Source organism: Garra rufa, chromosome 10, assembly GCF_049309525.1.
Source record: "Garra rufa chromosome 10, GarRuf1.0, whole genome shotgun sequence".
Classification (NCBI taxonomy): Eukaryota; Metazoa; Chordata; class Actinopteri; order Cypriniformes; family Cyprinidae; genus Garra; species Garra rufa.
Genome location: NC_133370.1, coordinates 49,873,227 through 49,889,436, shown reverse-complemented (window position 1 = coordinate 49,889,436; position 16,210 = coordinate 49,873,227). Strand labels below are relative to the sequence as shown.

Below are 16,210 nucleotides of genomic sequence, written 5' to 3'. Positions count from 1 at the left end.
GGCCATTAAAATAAATAATAAAAAAACGGGTGGTTTTTAATAATTCCTAAAAGAACATCTTTCCACTGTAAAGTAATATTTTCGTCAACATTATCAGCAATAAAATCAAGTACATTTCGCCAAAAAAAAAAAAAAAGACATACAAGGGCAAAATTAATCAACAGCGCTCTCTGGCTTCTGCTTACATCTATATATTTTTAGGGATATTTTTGTTAAGGAGTTTGAAAGAAACTTTAAGCAGTATGAGTTAACCAAATTGAAATTGTAGTTGACTGGTCATAGTGTTTTAGTAATTGAGAAAAACTGTAATAGCAGCCAACCTGCTTTACAGACTCACAGACAAACCTGTTTTACACACGTCACTCAAATACAGAACCAGGAAACAGGAATCACGTGAGTTCAGGGAAAGAGAAACTGAAGTGTAGTTGAGCTGTTGTGTGTTTGTGTCTCTGTATTCGTGCAGTAAAATGGCAGAAGCCAGATTTTCTCAGGAAGAGTTCTTGTGTCCGGTGTGTCTGGATCTCCTGAAGGATCCAGTGGCCATTCCCTGTGGACACAGTTACTGTAAGAGCTGTATTACAGGCTGCTGGGATCAGGAGGATCAGATGAGAGTCTACAGCTGCCCTCAGTGCAGACAGACCTTCAGTCCAAGACCTGCTTTAGCTAGAAACACCATCTTGGCTGAAATGGTGGAGAAACTGAAGAAGACCAAACTTACTGCTGACTGTTACGCTGGAGCTGGAGATGTGGAGTGTGACGTCTGTACTGGAAGAAAATACAAAGCCGTCAAGTCCTGTCTGGTGTGTCTGAACTCTTACTGTCAGAATCATCTTGAACAACATGAGAGTTTGTTTAAAGGAAAGAGACACAAAGTGACTGAAGCCACTGGACGACTGCAGGAGATGATCTGCCAGAAACATGAGAAGATCCTTGAGGTTTTCTGTCGCACTGATCAGGAATGTATATGTGTGCTGTGTACGATGGATGAACATAAAAACCATGACACTGTATCAGCTGCAGCACAGAGGACAGAGAAACAGGTATTTAACACTAGACACTGATAGATGACTTTCTGTTTAGTAAATCTGCTGTATCCAGATGATTTTAGTGATTTATAGGTTTACTTCAGTCATTTATTTTCTGTCTAGAGCTACAGCTCAATTATGCACCAGAAACACTGTCTCTAAATCTGTGTCAGTTTCACTGTTATAATACTTATGCTTGCAGTGTGAAACAGGCATTATTCTTCATGACAGTTCAAGAAAGCTTGTAGTAAATGATCAATTTTCCATTCTGCAGTTTGAGCCTACAGCTTTTCGTTATCAGTCCAGATAAATAACCTCACCCTACTTTTACTGCATTCATCTGTTCACATGATGATTTAGTGTCAGTAGTTTTCTGTGACATTCACTATCATCCGTTTGTCCTGCAGAAGCAGCTGAAGGAGACGCAGAAGACGTTCCAGCAGAGAATCCAGCAGAGAGAGAAAGATGTTCAGCAGCTGAGAGAGGCTGTGGAGTCTCATAAGGTGAGTCTGGAGAAGAAGAGAAGTTTGTCTCAGTCTCAGTTCAGACTCTCTTGTCTCTTTCAGTCCCACTGAAGCCTGAATCACTGTGTGTCCTAACAGCGCTCTGCACAGACAGCAGTGGAGGACAGTGAGAGGATCTTTACTGAGCTCATCCGCTCCATTGAGAGAAGCCGCTCTGAGCTGATACGGCTGATCAGAGATCAGGAAAAGCGAGCAGTGAGTCGAGCTGAAGAACAACTGGAGCGACTGGAGCAGGAGATCAATGATCTGAGGAGGAGAGACGCTGAGCTGGAGCAGCTTTCACACACACAGGATCACATCCAGTTCCTGCAGGTAACAGAGATCTAGAACAACACCATCATAGTGGACTTGAGACACATCCTGCTGTGACACCAGACTCACAGAGAAACATTTCAACTCTATAATGAGACTCCATTGATGTGCTTGAGCTGTCAGATTGACATTTATGTTCTCAGCAGATGTTTTATCATCCAAACTATTTCCTAGAAAGTTCACATAGAGTGTAAGTGTCAAATACTAGAATCTAGTTCTAATGTGATATAATGAATATGAGAAGAATGAAGCTGATGCTGTGAAAGTGCTGGATTGAGTTACTAAAGATCAGTCAAATCTGATGTTGGTGCAGGTTATTGGGTGAAGTGTGGAGCTGATGAGTTTTGATTTCTGTTTTCTGTAGAGTTTCCAGTCTCTCTCGGCACCTCCTGAATCTACAGACAGAAATGATGATCTCTTCAGTTCACTCTTCTCTTCTGATGGTCTGAGAGAATCTGTCCATCAGCTGAAAGACAAACTGGAGGATTTCTGCAAAGAGGAGCTCAAGAAGATCTCAGACAGAGGTAAAGTCCTGGAGATTGATCTGCTCTCAGAAACGAGTCCATCATCATCTCATATCATGGAGAACATCATATTAGAAATGTCTTAGGAATGGATGCAGGATCATGAGAATCACACTGTTCATGTCTGTTGATTTCCACAGTCACATTCACCAACATTGTTCCCAGGACCAGGAACGACTTCCTACAATGTAAGTCAGTAAGAAAACAAGCAGAAAAACTCACTGAGTGTGTTCATGTTTGTGTTCATGATAGATGTGACTAACAAAAGGAAAAAATCACAGAGGCAGCAGACTACTGCAAATGCAAACAAACCAAAAATATAAAGAAAAAAATACAAATAAACAAAACTTTACAATAAATTGGGCCACTGCATTTGCCTCTTAAAACACAGTGATCTAAGAACCACAGAACCTGCTCTCACAAAGATCAACACAAACTGACTACAGAGTAGGGATCCTAAAGTATCGATATATCGATACCGATGCGAGTATCGAAAGTATCGATACTCAAATTAAAAATATCGATACTAAGGTGTGTTTTTTTTTTTTACCAGTGATTTTGTTTATTTTACAAAAAGCAAGGCATACAGTGTGCATTGAATTGGATGTATAACCTATGTTAGGGAATAACTGTTCATGATATAACAATTTTCTTACTCATCTAAACGCACGCAAATGTTAAAAGACAGAACCAATCAATCACAGAGAGCATTCACTCACTTCAGACAGTGCATTCAAACAGAGCTGTGTTTCCCAAAAGTATAAGAAAGCATTGATGCTTTTGGGAACGGCAGCCCAGAACAATGCTTATCAGAGGACAGAAATGAAAAACTTGTTTGAGCTATTTCACAATAAACCAACTGAAATTGTAGCCTACATAATTTGTGCAAAATTAAATTTCTTTAAATTAACAATTAAAGTTCATTGATTATGTATTTTTGTAATGCTAATATAAATTATACACTGTCAGAATGAAAATGTTGTATTTTATGTGTGCAGCAGCCCCTTCTGAAACTATGTATTTTAAACTATAGGTTTTTGTAGTTACTACTACAGTAAACATATTTTAACCACATGTAAAAAATAAAAGTTATAGATATTATTGCAAATAGGGCATATTAAATGTTAAAATGTATTTCAAATATAAAGTTAAGGTTATAATTACATATTTTACTTTTTTTATTTAATAAATGTAATAATTTAAAAGTTAAGTTTAGAAGTATCATATCGGTATCGATATCGATGATACTGGCCTTAAAAATATCGGTATCCTATCGAAAATAAAATGAGTGGTATCGCCCATCCCTACTACAGAGACAGCTAACAAACTTATATATTGGTGACCAGCTCCAATTAACAAAATAAAGGGCACAACACATACACATAATGGCCATTAAACTACTAAACAAATGTGAAAACATTAAATAACACTTCAAATAACATATAACACTAATGATTTTACTTAATAATTTTACTTCTTATAAGTACACATAAAATAAGAGAAACGGTCCTTGGAGTCCCCCTCAGCAGAAACTTAAATAGTTGTGGCCAAATCATTGGATGAACTGTATATATATGTCCGAAGTTTCCGGTCGAACCCCTTTTGACGGAACACCAACGTGCGAGACTCGGCCACAACAAACAAGCAAAGAAATGGTAAGATTAAATAAACTACTCGTTAAAGAGTGTGCGCACTTAACTCCAAACGAACGTTTAAATAAAGTTTATGAAACCAAAATAACATTTCCTATAATAATGTAATAATGTTCTTTACTGTAAACAAATGTAATTAAATGCATAAACAAACCTCTGCAGACATCCGTCACAATGTTCTTCCTGTAGAAGGTGAAGAAGAGTTTTCTAAATGATGATTTGCGCAGGATATCTGCTCATCTGTACTGAGACACTGATGATACACTGAACATGAAGAGTTCAGCTACATGAAAAGATCAAACAGATTCATAATTCCTGATTCTGATGTGTTTTATCTCCATCAGATTCCCATCAGCTCACTCTGGATCTGAACACAGCACATAAACGGCTCCGTCTGTCTGAGAGAAACAGAGTGATTACTTGCACTAGTAAAGTCCAGCCGTATCCTGATCATCCAGACAGATTTGATGGTTATTCTCAGGTGTTGTGTAGAGAGAGTGTGTGTGGACGCTGTTACTGGGAGCTGGAGTGGAGTGGATGTGTGTATATATCAGTGTCATATAAGAGCATCAGCAGGAAGGGAGGAGGTAAAGAGTGTGTGTTTGGATATAATGATCAGTCCTGGAGTTTGATCTGCTCTTCCTCCAGATACTCATTCAGACACAACAACATAGAGACTGTTCTCCCTGTAAAGTCCATCAGCAGTAGAATAGGAGTGTTTGTGGATCACAGTGCAGGAACTCTGTCCTTCTACAGCGTCTCTGACACAATGAGCCTCATCCACACAGTCCACACCACATTCACTCAGCCGCTCTATCTGGGGTTTTGGTTTATTACTTATGGATCATCAGTGAAACTGTGTTGATGAATCAGAATAGACTGATGAGAGATTGTACCCATAATGCTTTGAGCTGATGATGAATCAGTAACAGTGAGATGTTCTAGAGTCTCTTGTTTTCTCTTCATGACATTAATACTGCAGCTGAACTTCTGTCACTGAAATAACATCAATCAGAATAAATGTGTAATAAGTCCTGCTGAGTGAACATGTGTTTCTGGGCTTTTCTCTGTTTGTGTTTATCATTTAGTTAATAATGTACAATATTATGTATTCATATTATAAATGATTAATTCATATTGTAATTTTTATTAAATTCAATTTAATAATATTTGTAACATTATTTCTGTTTTCTGTCTGATATAAATATATATGATACACTTCCTGTTTGTCGTAGCACATACCTTGAGTTGAAGCTCCGTCGAGTTAAACTAGTATTTTCCATTTTTAAATCTAAAAACAATTCTATACACCACAATTTTTGTTTTTCATAACGTGTGAATATAACCTGTTGTGTTTTACAACAAAAACAATCGGAACGCCTTGTTATCATTAGTTTTTATTTGCTTTCCCGAGTCTGATACTAAGTTAGCTTATAGTCGTTTAGCATTGCGGCTAATCTTGCATACATTGTTTATTCTCTATTCACACACATTTCAACTGTTTACTCACTGTTACTTGCATTAAAGGAGAACTCCGGTGTGATATTGACCTAAAGTGAACGTATCAGGTTTTCAACTTATCAGGTTGTAGTTTCCTTCCTGCTTGTCACTCGTCTTATCGTGACTACATTCAAGATGGTGGCGATCATCTTGCAGTTACTGTCTGTATAAATCTTCTCGTAAATAAACTACCGGTGCTTTTTATGAGTTTTCAATGTAACGTTTTAAATGTCAGGGCCCTTGGAAGTCTACCGATGAAGTGTGGCTCTACTTTGTGCCTTGTAAATGGCGTAAAACAGTGATTTTTTTACATGACTGCTTCGATCCCCCATTGACTCTCATTGACAAGCTGTTGTGAGCATCGGCTAACTGACCCCAGATTTCGGACAGCAGTGGACAAGACGAGATGAGATATGCAAGGTACGTTTACACTCGGTATCATGATTCAATACACTTTAGGTCAATATCACACCGGAGTTCTCCTTTAATGGTGAATTTGTGTCTACCTTTGAGTGCAGGTGAAGACACGTTTGAGCTGGAGGAGAAGCAGATCCAGGGGTTGATGGTCAGGCAGATTGAGTTGCAGGAATGAAGAGCCGCACTGGAATCTGTCCGGGTAAGTGTACAGCGTGATACTAACACTCCCATAACCTCTACCCCGTGTGATTCTCTGCACAGGTCCGGCACACCCAGGACACGATCCTCCCAGATGTCGTTCACTCCGGCGCCGGGAATCCACAGACCCTGGGTGCAGCAGGAGACTCCATCGTCCGGTACGTTCTTTTCCGGGAGCGTCCTAGACTTTTCCGCGCTGATGGCCTGCACCCCAGCAGAGTCGGAGCAGAACTGCATCTCCAGGACGCTGCGCTCCATTTGACTAGTAATCAAATCTTCAAATAGTTGCGATGATGGCTTTTGTTCTGCACATTTAAACGATAGTATTGGTGCTGTCCAACCTATAAAGACTGTGTCTGTTCCTCGAATAGTGAGGTCAAAACTAAAATTTAATGCAGGATCTAGAACAAATCTAATCATTGTCACGAGAAACGAAGGAGGTCTGGGTCCAAATGCAGGGAGGAAAAGAATATATTTAATAAACACAAAAAACAGAACAAAAGGCCAAACGGTACAAACTAAGAACTAAAACACAAAATAAACAAGATCTAGAACATAAACTTAAGTCAGGGAATTCAGTAACAGAAAAACCAACATGACACGAGACAATGCAGACATGAAGCAGGAGAGAAAGGTGAGAGTATTTAAAGTGCCCCTATTATGCCTTTTCAAATATGATATTTCATGTAGTGTGTCATGTAGCTGTATGTGAACATAAACTATCTGCAAAGTTGTGGCGCCGACAGTGCACCATAAATGAAGTTTTTGTCTATCAAAAAAAAGAGTCGGCTCACATTCGCCTAAACGAGTCGTCAGCAATTCGAGTCTTTTTCTGTTACGGCCACACGTCACGAGCTACACATTTGCGTAATGTCCGCCCATGTCGCGAACAACTTGCCCGCCCACAAACAGTAGGCCTACCATTTTCACGTGGATTACATCATGTCAAGAAGGCGTCCTGCGCTGTGAGAGTGAATTTGTTTTATATGCCCTTCCGAAAGATGAAACTACCAAGAATGAGTGGTTAACATTAATTTTTTCAACACCTCAGCAGTCCAATTCCAATCTTGTGTTGTGTTCGCGTCATTTTACTGATGACTGTTTTTCCAATCTTGGGGAGTAACGTTACAACGCGAGATTCACCAAACGCTTGGTTTTAAAAAAAATGTATCAGTGCCCAGTTTATTTGGACCGGCTTGCTCCTCTGAACTTCTACCTGTAAGTATGATTAATAATTGATGATTGTATTTTCTAGCGATCGTTCAAAATACGTCTTTGTGTACGTTATGGTGTGTAACAACCCCGCACATGTCTTGGTAAGCGGCTAACTTGCGTTTCTGTAGTTCTGTAGTTCAGCTGTGAGTGCAATGTAGTCTAAAAATTGTGATTGATGCAGCTTGACTGTCTGTCTGCCTTATTAGTTTAAGTAATGATAATGATAAACGATGGCTTAACGCAGTGTTATGCATTGTACAATGTTGAAGTTCACAGTGTAGAGGTGTGCCCGGTTCGCTTACAAAAGCAAATTGCAAGCACTTTCCACAGTTAACATATGACACTAACCACTGAGAGACGTCCTGCTCCAGTCGTGCTTGCAAAACAGTTTCTTGTCGATGTGCCACTTCAACCGTTTCATCGCCAGACTCCGGCTCGAATTGATAGGGTAAAATCAAGGCTATCTTTTCTATGCATTAACAGGTCTCCGCAGCTGTCATTCAGTTATGCCAATGGGCGTTTCGTTTTGCGCTGAAGCGGTAGACCAATCCAAAAGGACTGCACCATCTGACCAATCACAGCGGTGAGGGCTCACTGAAAGGAGGGGTTTAGAGAGACTGATTCTTCGAACTGCTTCACACGAGTCGTTTACGAATCATTTAGAAACGGGGTAAAATTAAATCTAATTTTGGAGAAAACTAAAGTGTTTTTTGAACTTGCATACATGTAAACCTGTTTTAAGAGACTCATACAACAATATTAACTACCTTTAAAATGGCATAATAGGGGCACTTTAAAGACCGGATAATAGTGAACAGATGTGAGTGAATCAGTGTTAACGACAAGGACAGGTGAATGCTATCAGAAGTGCAGTGCAGGAAAGGGAAAACAGCGACCTCAGGTGGCTGAGGGAAGCCCCACAGCCCAGATCATGACAATCATGATTAAACCAGAAAAATGCATAATAAATGAACAAAAACCATTTTTAAAGCTTGGGCTCCTAAACCTTATGACGTCACGCGACAACCCGTCGTTCACAGAATGCAAATAAAAGTCCCCCAAAGATAAATACAAAATTAAAGTCCTTTCTTCTTCTACTTTCTTGGCGAGTTACGGGCTTTCGTTGAAATTGCATGCCGCCACTTTATACTGGCTTCATTGACCTCTTCTTAATTTCTTCTGATAAGGCCAGTTTCATACGAACACTTTATTTATCTTTATGTTAATGCTCAGACTTTAAAAATCTATCCACCAGGCTTTTTTAAATGGTTTGTTTTGGAAAAACTAAAATAAGATGTGACCCTGAAGCACAAAATCAGTCTTAGCAATAGCCAAAAATAGATTGAATGGGTCAAAATTATAGATTTTTCTTTTATGCCAAAAATCATTATGATATTAAGTTAAATTCATGTTCCATGAAGATATTTTGTAAATTTCCTATCATAAATATTTCAACTTCATTTGGACAACTTCAAAGGCGATTTTCTCAATATTTAGATTTTTTTCTTTCTTTCTTTCTTGGTTTTTTTTTTTTTTTTTTTTGCATCCTAGCTGTATCTTGGCCAAGTATTGTCCTATCCTAACAAACCATACATCAATGGAATCTCAATTGCAAAAGACTTTTGACATACGACTGGTTTTGTGGTCACATATTATGAAGTCTGCAGAAATGAACCCTTTAGAACAAAGCCTCGATAAAATGTTTACATTTTCCCAGCTTTTCTCCCCGAAAAGATATTTTTCTTTTAAAAAATGTCTACACTTTCTATTTCACATGGATATTCAGCGAGGTAGACTTTTCTTTATTGAACAATGTCAAAACTTTCAATACAAGTCAATTCCAACAAATGCAAAGGAAATTTCAAAAGCTAGGGGGAGATATAAACAATATCATAGGAATACAGGCTTAGACAATTCGCATAGCTTTTTGTTTCTTTGAGGGCAATATGGACTCAATAATGCTTCACTTCATTTTTAAATGCAAGAAAACATGGATTTTTACCTGAAATTTACATTTATAAATATGAAATTTGGCCATTAAAATAAAGACATAAAAAAAAAAATACGGGTGGTTTTTAATAATTCCTAAAAGAACATCTTTCCACTGTAAAGTAATATTTTCGTCAACATTGTCAACAATAAAATCAAGTACATTTCGCAGAAAAAAAAAAGACATATAAGGGCAAAATTAATCAACAGCGCTCTCTGGCTTCTGCTTGCAAAAGCTACACCTTACATCTATATATTTTTAGGGATAATTTCTATTAAGGAGTTTAAAAGAAACTTTAACCTTGTTTGCTAAAAGATAGCAATTGGGCAGAAGCCAGACTTTTTCCAATCAACATCACTCACAAATTGATTCCAATATGCTATTGCATTTGGTTTCGAAGCAACATCCTTCTGGAAAGGGCATTTATTGAAATTTTATAGGATGGTTAGCATAAAATAAATGTTGAATAATGAAAAATAATTATTGAATGTAATATGGTAATGCTTTATGTGTTGATAAGTGATTGTATCTGTCGTGAATGTTGGCCAATTTTATCATATTTTTTTTCTGTAAGTAAAGCAAATTGAAAAGGAAATAGTGATCTATGTGTTTATTTTTCTTTACAATGCTTATTGCTATTATCTCTTAACGTGCTGAAGAAAAAAAAAACTACAGGGGTAATAATGCAACCAGATATTATTATAAAAATTGAGATTATTAAAGACCAGAGTGAAGACATAAGTGATCCAGAAACTCTTTCAATGTGCATGCCATCTGGTTTTAAACAATGTCACATCACACTTATTTATTGATTTGAGAAAGATTTGAAGTTTTAATTGTATCACTTCTGTTTGACCAAATATCAAAATAAACAGACTAGAACGATAACACTGGTTTAAATAATCTGGCTTTGTCCAATAATATAATAATGTTGTAATAAACCTTAATATGCAAAAATATATGGAGTATTAGCATTAGTAATATGTACTGTAAATGTGTTGAATGGGTGAACCTGAGGAGAAAAAAAAACACCTTATCGTTTCCCAGCTCCTTTTTTTAGATAAAATATTAGAAACTGATGCTTGAAAAGAAAAATCATGCACTGAGAGCCAGGGGTGAACATCTTTGAACAGAATGAAGATGTGGGCATTTTTCTTAGTTTGCCCCTGACTCCTTCTGGAGCATCAGTGAGTGTTTGAACCTTCTGTAAAAGTTGCATATGAGTCCCTCAGTTGTCCTCAGTGTAAAAAGATCACACAGTCATTGTTGGAAAGGGTTCATATACAAAAATGCTGGTAAATCAAGGAATTAATGGGAGCTGAAGGATTTTTCTGAAGAAGAGCAGGCAGTTGTTCAACAGATCTTCAACAGGTCTCTGGAGCCGTGTGAAGTCCCTGTCTGCCTAAAACATTCAACCATCATCCCTGTTCCAAAGAAATCCAAGATAACGGGACTTAACAACGACAGACCTGTGGCGCTAATATCTGTTGTCATGAAGTCATCTGGCTTATCTGAAGGACATCACCAGACCCTTACTGGACCCCCTGCAGTTTGCTTACCGAACAAACAGGTCAGTGGATGATGCAGTGAACAATGGCTTGCACTTCATCCTGCAGCATCTAGCCAGACCACGGACTTATGTGAGGATCCTGATTGTGGACTTCAGTTTGGCCTTCAACACCATCATTCCTTCACTCCTCCACAACAAACTAAACCAACTTTCTGAAGACAGTAAAGTTCCTGGGAGCTTTCATCTCCCAGGACCTAAAGTGGGACACTCACATTGACTCCATTGTAAAAAAGGCTGTACTTCCTTCGCCAGCTGAAGAAGTTCGACCTACCACAGGAGTTGCTTCTACTCAGCCGTCATCAAGCCTGTTCTGTGCACATCAATAACTGTCTGGTTTGGCTCAGTTATAGGATTATTGGCTCAGATATAGGATTATTGCTGCTCCCCTGTCCACCCTTTAAGAACTGTATACATTCAGAGTGAGGAAAAGAGCTCAGAAAATCACTCTGGACCACTCACATCCAAGCCATCCCCTCTTTGAACTCTTACCATCCGATCGGCGCTACAGATCCCCAAATATCAGGACTACCAGGCACATGAACAGTTTTTCCCCCAGGCAATCCACCTTATGAACAATAAGATAAAATAAAGTGTTTCTCCCATTGTGCAATAAAAATGTGTGGAATAATCTGATATCTATTGCTACCACCTCCACCCTAACACATCCCTGCATTCCATCCTATCACCTATAGCACAACTGTACACACCACCTATTAATTTGTCAATTTAGTTTTTACAAGTTTATTATTATTATTATTTTTGTCCATTTATGCTTACATATGTGTATTTTTCTTATTCTCTTATTTTTATTGTCTCTGTGTTGTTGTCTCTGTGTACTGGAAGCTAATAACACTGAAACAAATTCCTTGTATGCGCAAGCATACTTGGCAATAAAGCTCTTTCTGATTCTGATTCTGATTCAGTTTTACTGTTTTACTGTTTCAGGTCAGTACTAAATAATAAATAACATGCATTTTGTATGATCCCTCTTATTTGGGGAAAATTAAATTTTGTAAATTCTGAAAGGTGTATGTAAACTTTTGACTTCACCTGTTTCATCAGTTATTCCAGAGAGCTGCAAGTAAATGACTGAGTCAAATTGTATTTGTTTATTTGTTTTAACCTGTACAGGTGACATGAGAAGACATTTGAACGTAAATTTAACATCCTGTTCTGATTTTTATCTTAAGCACTGGAAGTATTGTTCCTCAAATGGCATCAAATTGAAAGTATAGTCAAATGTTTGCCCTATCATCTCATATTAGGAGAAGAACTGAATACAACAGTCATCCCAAAGTGATTAATGTTTTTAATGTTATGTATCTTGAGTATAGCAATAGAGATTATAATGCTGCATTATTTCTTCAAGGGGGAAGTACATTTCAAGTGAAGAAATGAAAAAAGGACAAAGTAAACAGAAATGCAAGATCATGTTTAGTGAACTAAATTAGCTACAAGTTTAACTAAAAGCAGTTGCTACTTGAATACATGTCATTTCTTTTTCACATTCTGTTAGTCTACACTGAAGCCATAAGCACGTTTTTGGCATCTTCTGCTATGTCATTCAGAGCTCTCCTCAGCATTCTCGAGACTGAGATATAGGACATTCCTCCTGCTATCACACTCCCAAGTATGGGTATGAGACTCACAGCATACTCAACTGCATTTTCTGCCACAACCAGGGATGCAGCACCCACTAAGGATAATATTGAAGCTGGGTTTATCCCAACTCTCAGTGGCGACTTCATTAGACTTTTGAATTCTTCAATGGTCTTCCCAGATCTTTCACAGAGCTTCTGCAGGGATGGATCATCAAGACCAAAGGTACTGTAGTATGTTTCTATCTCCTTTGTAACAATGACTAAATCCACAGCAGCTGAAAGACCAGGAATTGGGACTGTAGCCACCAAAGCAGACAGTAAGGCAATATTTCCAATGTTTTCCTCTAGAGCTTTCTTCTTTTTCTCATTGATCTCCAGTGTGATATTTGGCAAAGTCAACATCAGCGCACGTCTCTTATGCTGTGGAAGCTCTTGCTCCATTCTCTCCTGCAGCAGATTCAAATCATACTTGCCGAGCTCAAAGTTAGAGATCAGGAACACAACAGGGTCCTCTATACCGGCCTTTCTCAGACCTAGACAGAAACAGGACAGGACATCATATAAAGAGTCATTAAATATTTTATGATAATTACTGCATCTGATAAAAACCTTGTCATGTGAACTGAATAACCAACCATTTTCACAGTCCTCTCGGATGATATCCAGTATCTTTTTCTGATCAAAGCTCTTCTTCCTCTTCTCAGCATCAATGCTTGAGTCAATCTTGGAACGAACCAAATAAAACTTTTTCCCCATTCTCACAATCACTTTGGCCAGCTGAGTGTGGCATTCTCTGAACTGATCTGAAGCGATGATGATGAAAAAATCATAGCGCTCAAATTCAACCAGTTTCAGATATTCATCAGCTTTGAAGTTTGGTGTTCCGATGCCAGGAAGATCCCACACTTTGACATTTTTGTATTTTGGGTGAAGGTAAGCTTCAGGCTCCATAGTGGTTTCTATGGGGCCAGTTTTAGCAGAACCCTCTTCATCATCCCCTAAACCCCTGAATGCATTGATAAACGTTGACTTTCCAGAACCGGGCTCCCCCGTCACACCAATGTTAAGTTCTACAAGATCCTGTTTTTCAAGGAATCCTTTGACTGTGTTTACCGCTGTTGGGAGATCTTCAGTAGATATGGATTCTTTAAAATCTTCCAGGTCCTCTGGAGTTATTATATAGAAATCATCCATAAAATCCATCTTAAAAGAATAATAACAATAATGAAAATAATTATTTCAATTTCAATAGTGTTATAAAAAGAAACTCTTGAAACTATGTAGTAAAAAAGCAATAGGTTAAGCCTACTCTAAATGTCAGAAGTGCATTTCTCTGCCCAACGTCAGCGGTGACGTAAGGGACCATGTCTGGTTCCTTCAGAGAAGGACCACAGTTCAACAGAGTTAATTCAGCTGCTGTCAGCGGCCTGTTGGCCAATTCTATTAAGGAAGGGCCTCCTCTCCCAAGTGAGAGTCATGATATTGGAATCTCCAGCGAGCTGTGGAGCCTTCATATTTGGCCCCTTTACAGCTCTCTGTGAGGGTAATTAGCACCATTTTGGAGGTTTGAGCCCCATCTACAAGACAGCTTTACGACCTGTGGTCTGTGTTCTCTGACTGGTGTGCAATCTGGAATGAAGACCTGTCCTCTTGTGAAATGTCATTCATTCTAACCTTCCTGCAAAAGCTGCTGGAAAAGGGGCACATCCCATCCACACTCAAAGTATAAGTGGCAGCCATTGCGGCAAATCACTCTCTGATGGCTAGCCAGTCAGTCAGCAAAAGCAACCTAGTCCTTAAATTTCTGAGAGGAGCTCATTGATTGAATCCACCTTGTCCTCATTGTGTGCTGACGCAGCACTTATCCAAGGTCCTCCTTTTGAGCCACAACATTTTGGCCAACTTGCGACCTCTGTCACCCACCCATTGGCTTTAGCTTTGGTCAAGTGTGTAGGTGTTTTGCAATCATTTTCAGTTGGCGCTTCCTGCCTTGAGTTTGGGCCCTAATGACTGTAAAGTCGGCCTCAAATCAAGATATGGTTATGTACCCAAGGTGCTCTCCATTCTGCTCAGAACACAGGTTATCATCTTCCTAGCTCTTACTAACTCAAAGGACAAGCAGGTTCCTAATTTACTCTGCCCAGTCCAGACTCATAGAGTTCTTTCAGACTGGCTCTAGCCACTTTTGGCAGAGCAGCTGTTTGTATACTTTTGGAGGCTGCACTAAATTGCTGCCGGTTATGAAGCAGAGACTATTCTGCTGTACAGTAGATGTTATAGCCCTGGTTTATGCCTCAGTGGGCTAACAGTGTTCTATTGAGGGCCCACTTCACAAGAGGAATTCCCGCCTCCTGGGCTTTGTCCAGTGGAGTCTCAATCAAAGGTGATAGCCAGCTAGTTTTCACCTTTACTAGGTTTTATAACCTGGATGTCCCTGCTCTTTAGGCACGGATCTTGTGATTGGAAAGAGTTTTTTTATGTAGACCCTGGTCTTGTAACTTGTTATTTTAGGTCTATTGGGCCCGTATTTGCTCATTCTTCTTAGAGGTCCTCAATACGGGTGCCCTGTGGCTGGTCTCACTGAGCGGCTTTTGTTCTACACTTATTTATAGCCTGGCACTATTGGATTCGTTCCCCATAGCGTTTATCCAACGAGTCAACGTTTTGAAAGGGAACATTCTGGTTACTAACGTAACCTCAGTTCCCTTCCTATAAAGGATCACTTTTAGTCGAAAGAGCGAACATGAACAAAACCGGCTTCAGCATTGAAAGTAACAAGAGTTTCCTCATAGCATGTTACCTAAACTCATTCCCATTATCTCAAGGAACTGAGGTTATGTTAGTAAAGGTTTTATCTTTTGGGAATTCAAACTGACCAACAACTAAACAGTCTTTTGTAATGTAGAATATTTTGCAGATCTCAACATTTTTCTCTTTAGAGCCTGTCAAGACACGATTCATTCATACTGTATGTTCAATACTTTCCAATAAATATATAAATCATGCACTAATTTCCCTAATTTTTTATTAAATTATGTAGACATCAATCTGAAAAGCTAAATGCAAAAATAAAACAATGAATTAGTATGGTCTGCAAAAAATATACTCTTATGTTTTCAGTCTCACCTTTATTTTTCAGAGTGTTGTTGTTTCCTTCACAAATGTACAATTCACTGATATATAAAGAAAAGTTTGAAATACATTTAATCAAGATGTCCAAATGAATGAATTACCATTATAATGTGAAGCCTAATTGATAAATCATGCATTTTAATGTTAGAAAAAACTTCAAAAAACATTTTACATTACAGTATTTGAAAAAGACATTAAATAAGACATTTACACTAAATTTGAGGTAGCAAAATACATAATGAAGATATTCCAGATCTCATACTTCATTTTACAAGATATTTCTGTCAAGAGTTTACAAAAAAATCTATAAACATCTAGAAGATCAGTTTACAGTAAAAATATGGTACTTACATATCTTACTTACCAAATTCTTATGAGCAGCAAATTCTTCTGACAGCATATGACCTGAAGTGAAGCCTGTTAAGCACAGACCTAAACTTTTGTACTTAGTGCAAAACAAAACTTGAACAAGAAATTCTTTCACTTTCATTGCTATGAATCACATAACATAACACATAACATAAGGACTGTGGATTAACACCCAGAAGCA

At 38.3% G+C, this 16,210-nt stretch overlaps 2 protein-coding genes across 2 annotated transcripts; one reads left to right on the top strand and one right to left on the bottom strand.

Moving 5' to 3' along the window:
- The first annotated feature begins 414 nt into the window (after nucleotides 1-414).
- Nucleotides 415-5,192, top strand: LOC141343530 (tripartite motif-containing protein 16-like). Its single transcript, XM_073848096.1, has 6 exons — nucleotides 415-1,040; nucleotides 1,433-1,528; nucleotides 1,628-1,861; nucleotides 2,226-2,385; nucleotides 2,526-2,573; nucleotides 4,382-5,192. The coding sequence occupies exons 1-6, from the start codon at nucleotides 468-470 to the stop codon at nucleotides 4,900-4,902; spliced, it is 1,632 nt and encodes a 543-aa protein (XP_073704197.1). The 5' UTR covers nucleotides 415-467; the 3' UTR covers nucleotides 4,903-5,192.
- A 7,252-nt stretch (nucleotides 5,193-12,444) lies between these two features.
- Nucleotides 12,445-13,731, bottom strand: LOC141343544 (interferon-inducible GTPase 5-like). Its single transcript, XM_073848109.1, has 2 exons — nucleotides 13,164-13,731; nucleotides 12,445-13,061 (listed from the first exon to the last, which is right to left on the bottom strand). The coding sequence occupies exons 1-2, from the start codon at nucleotides 13,729-13,731 to the stop codon at nucleotides 12,445-12,447; spliced, it is 1,185 nt and encodes a 394-aa protein (XP_073704210.1).
- Nucleotides 13,732-16,210: the final 2,479 nt, after the last annotated feature.

What these genes read in the sequence shown, in the direction of transcription:
- LOC141343530 (XM_073848096.1), top strand. Translation starts at nt 468, where the DNA reads ATGGCAGAAGCCAGATTTTCTCAGGAAGAGTTCTTGTGTCCGGTGTGT. An exon ending in CACAGAGGACAGAGAAACAG is followed by an intron (nt 1,041 to 1,432) that starts GTATTTAACACT and finishes TTTGTCCTGCAG; the next exon opens with AAGCAGCTGAAGGAGACGCA. An exon ending in ATCACATCCAGTTCCTGCAG is followed by an intron (nt 1,862 to 2,225) that starts GTAACAGAGATC and finishes TGTTTTCTGTAG; the next exon opens with AGTTTCCAGTCTCTCTCGGC.
- LOC141343544 (XM_073848109.1), bottom strand. Translation starts at nt 13,731, where the DNA reads ATGGATTTTATGGATGATTTCTATATAATAACTCCAGAGGACCTGGAA. An exon ending in CCGAGAGGACTGTGAAAATG is followed by an intron (nt 13,062 to 13,163) that starts GTTGGTTATTCA and finishes GTTTCTGTCTAG; the next exon opens with GTCTGAGAAAGGCCGGTATA.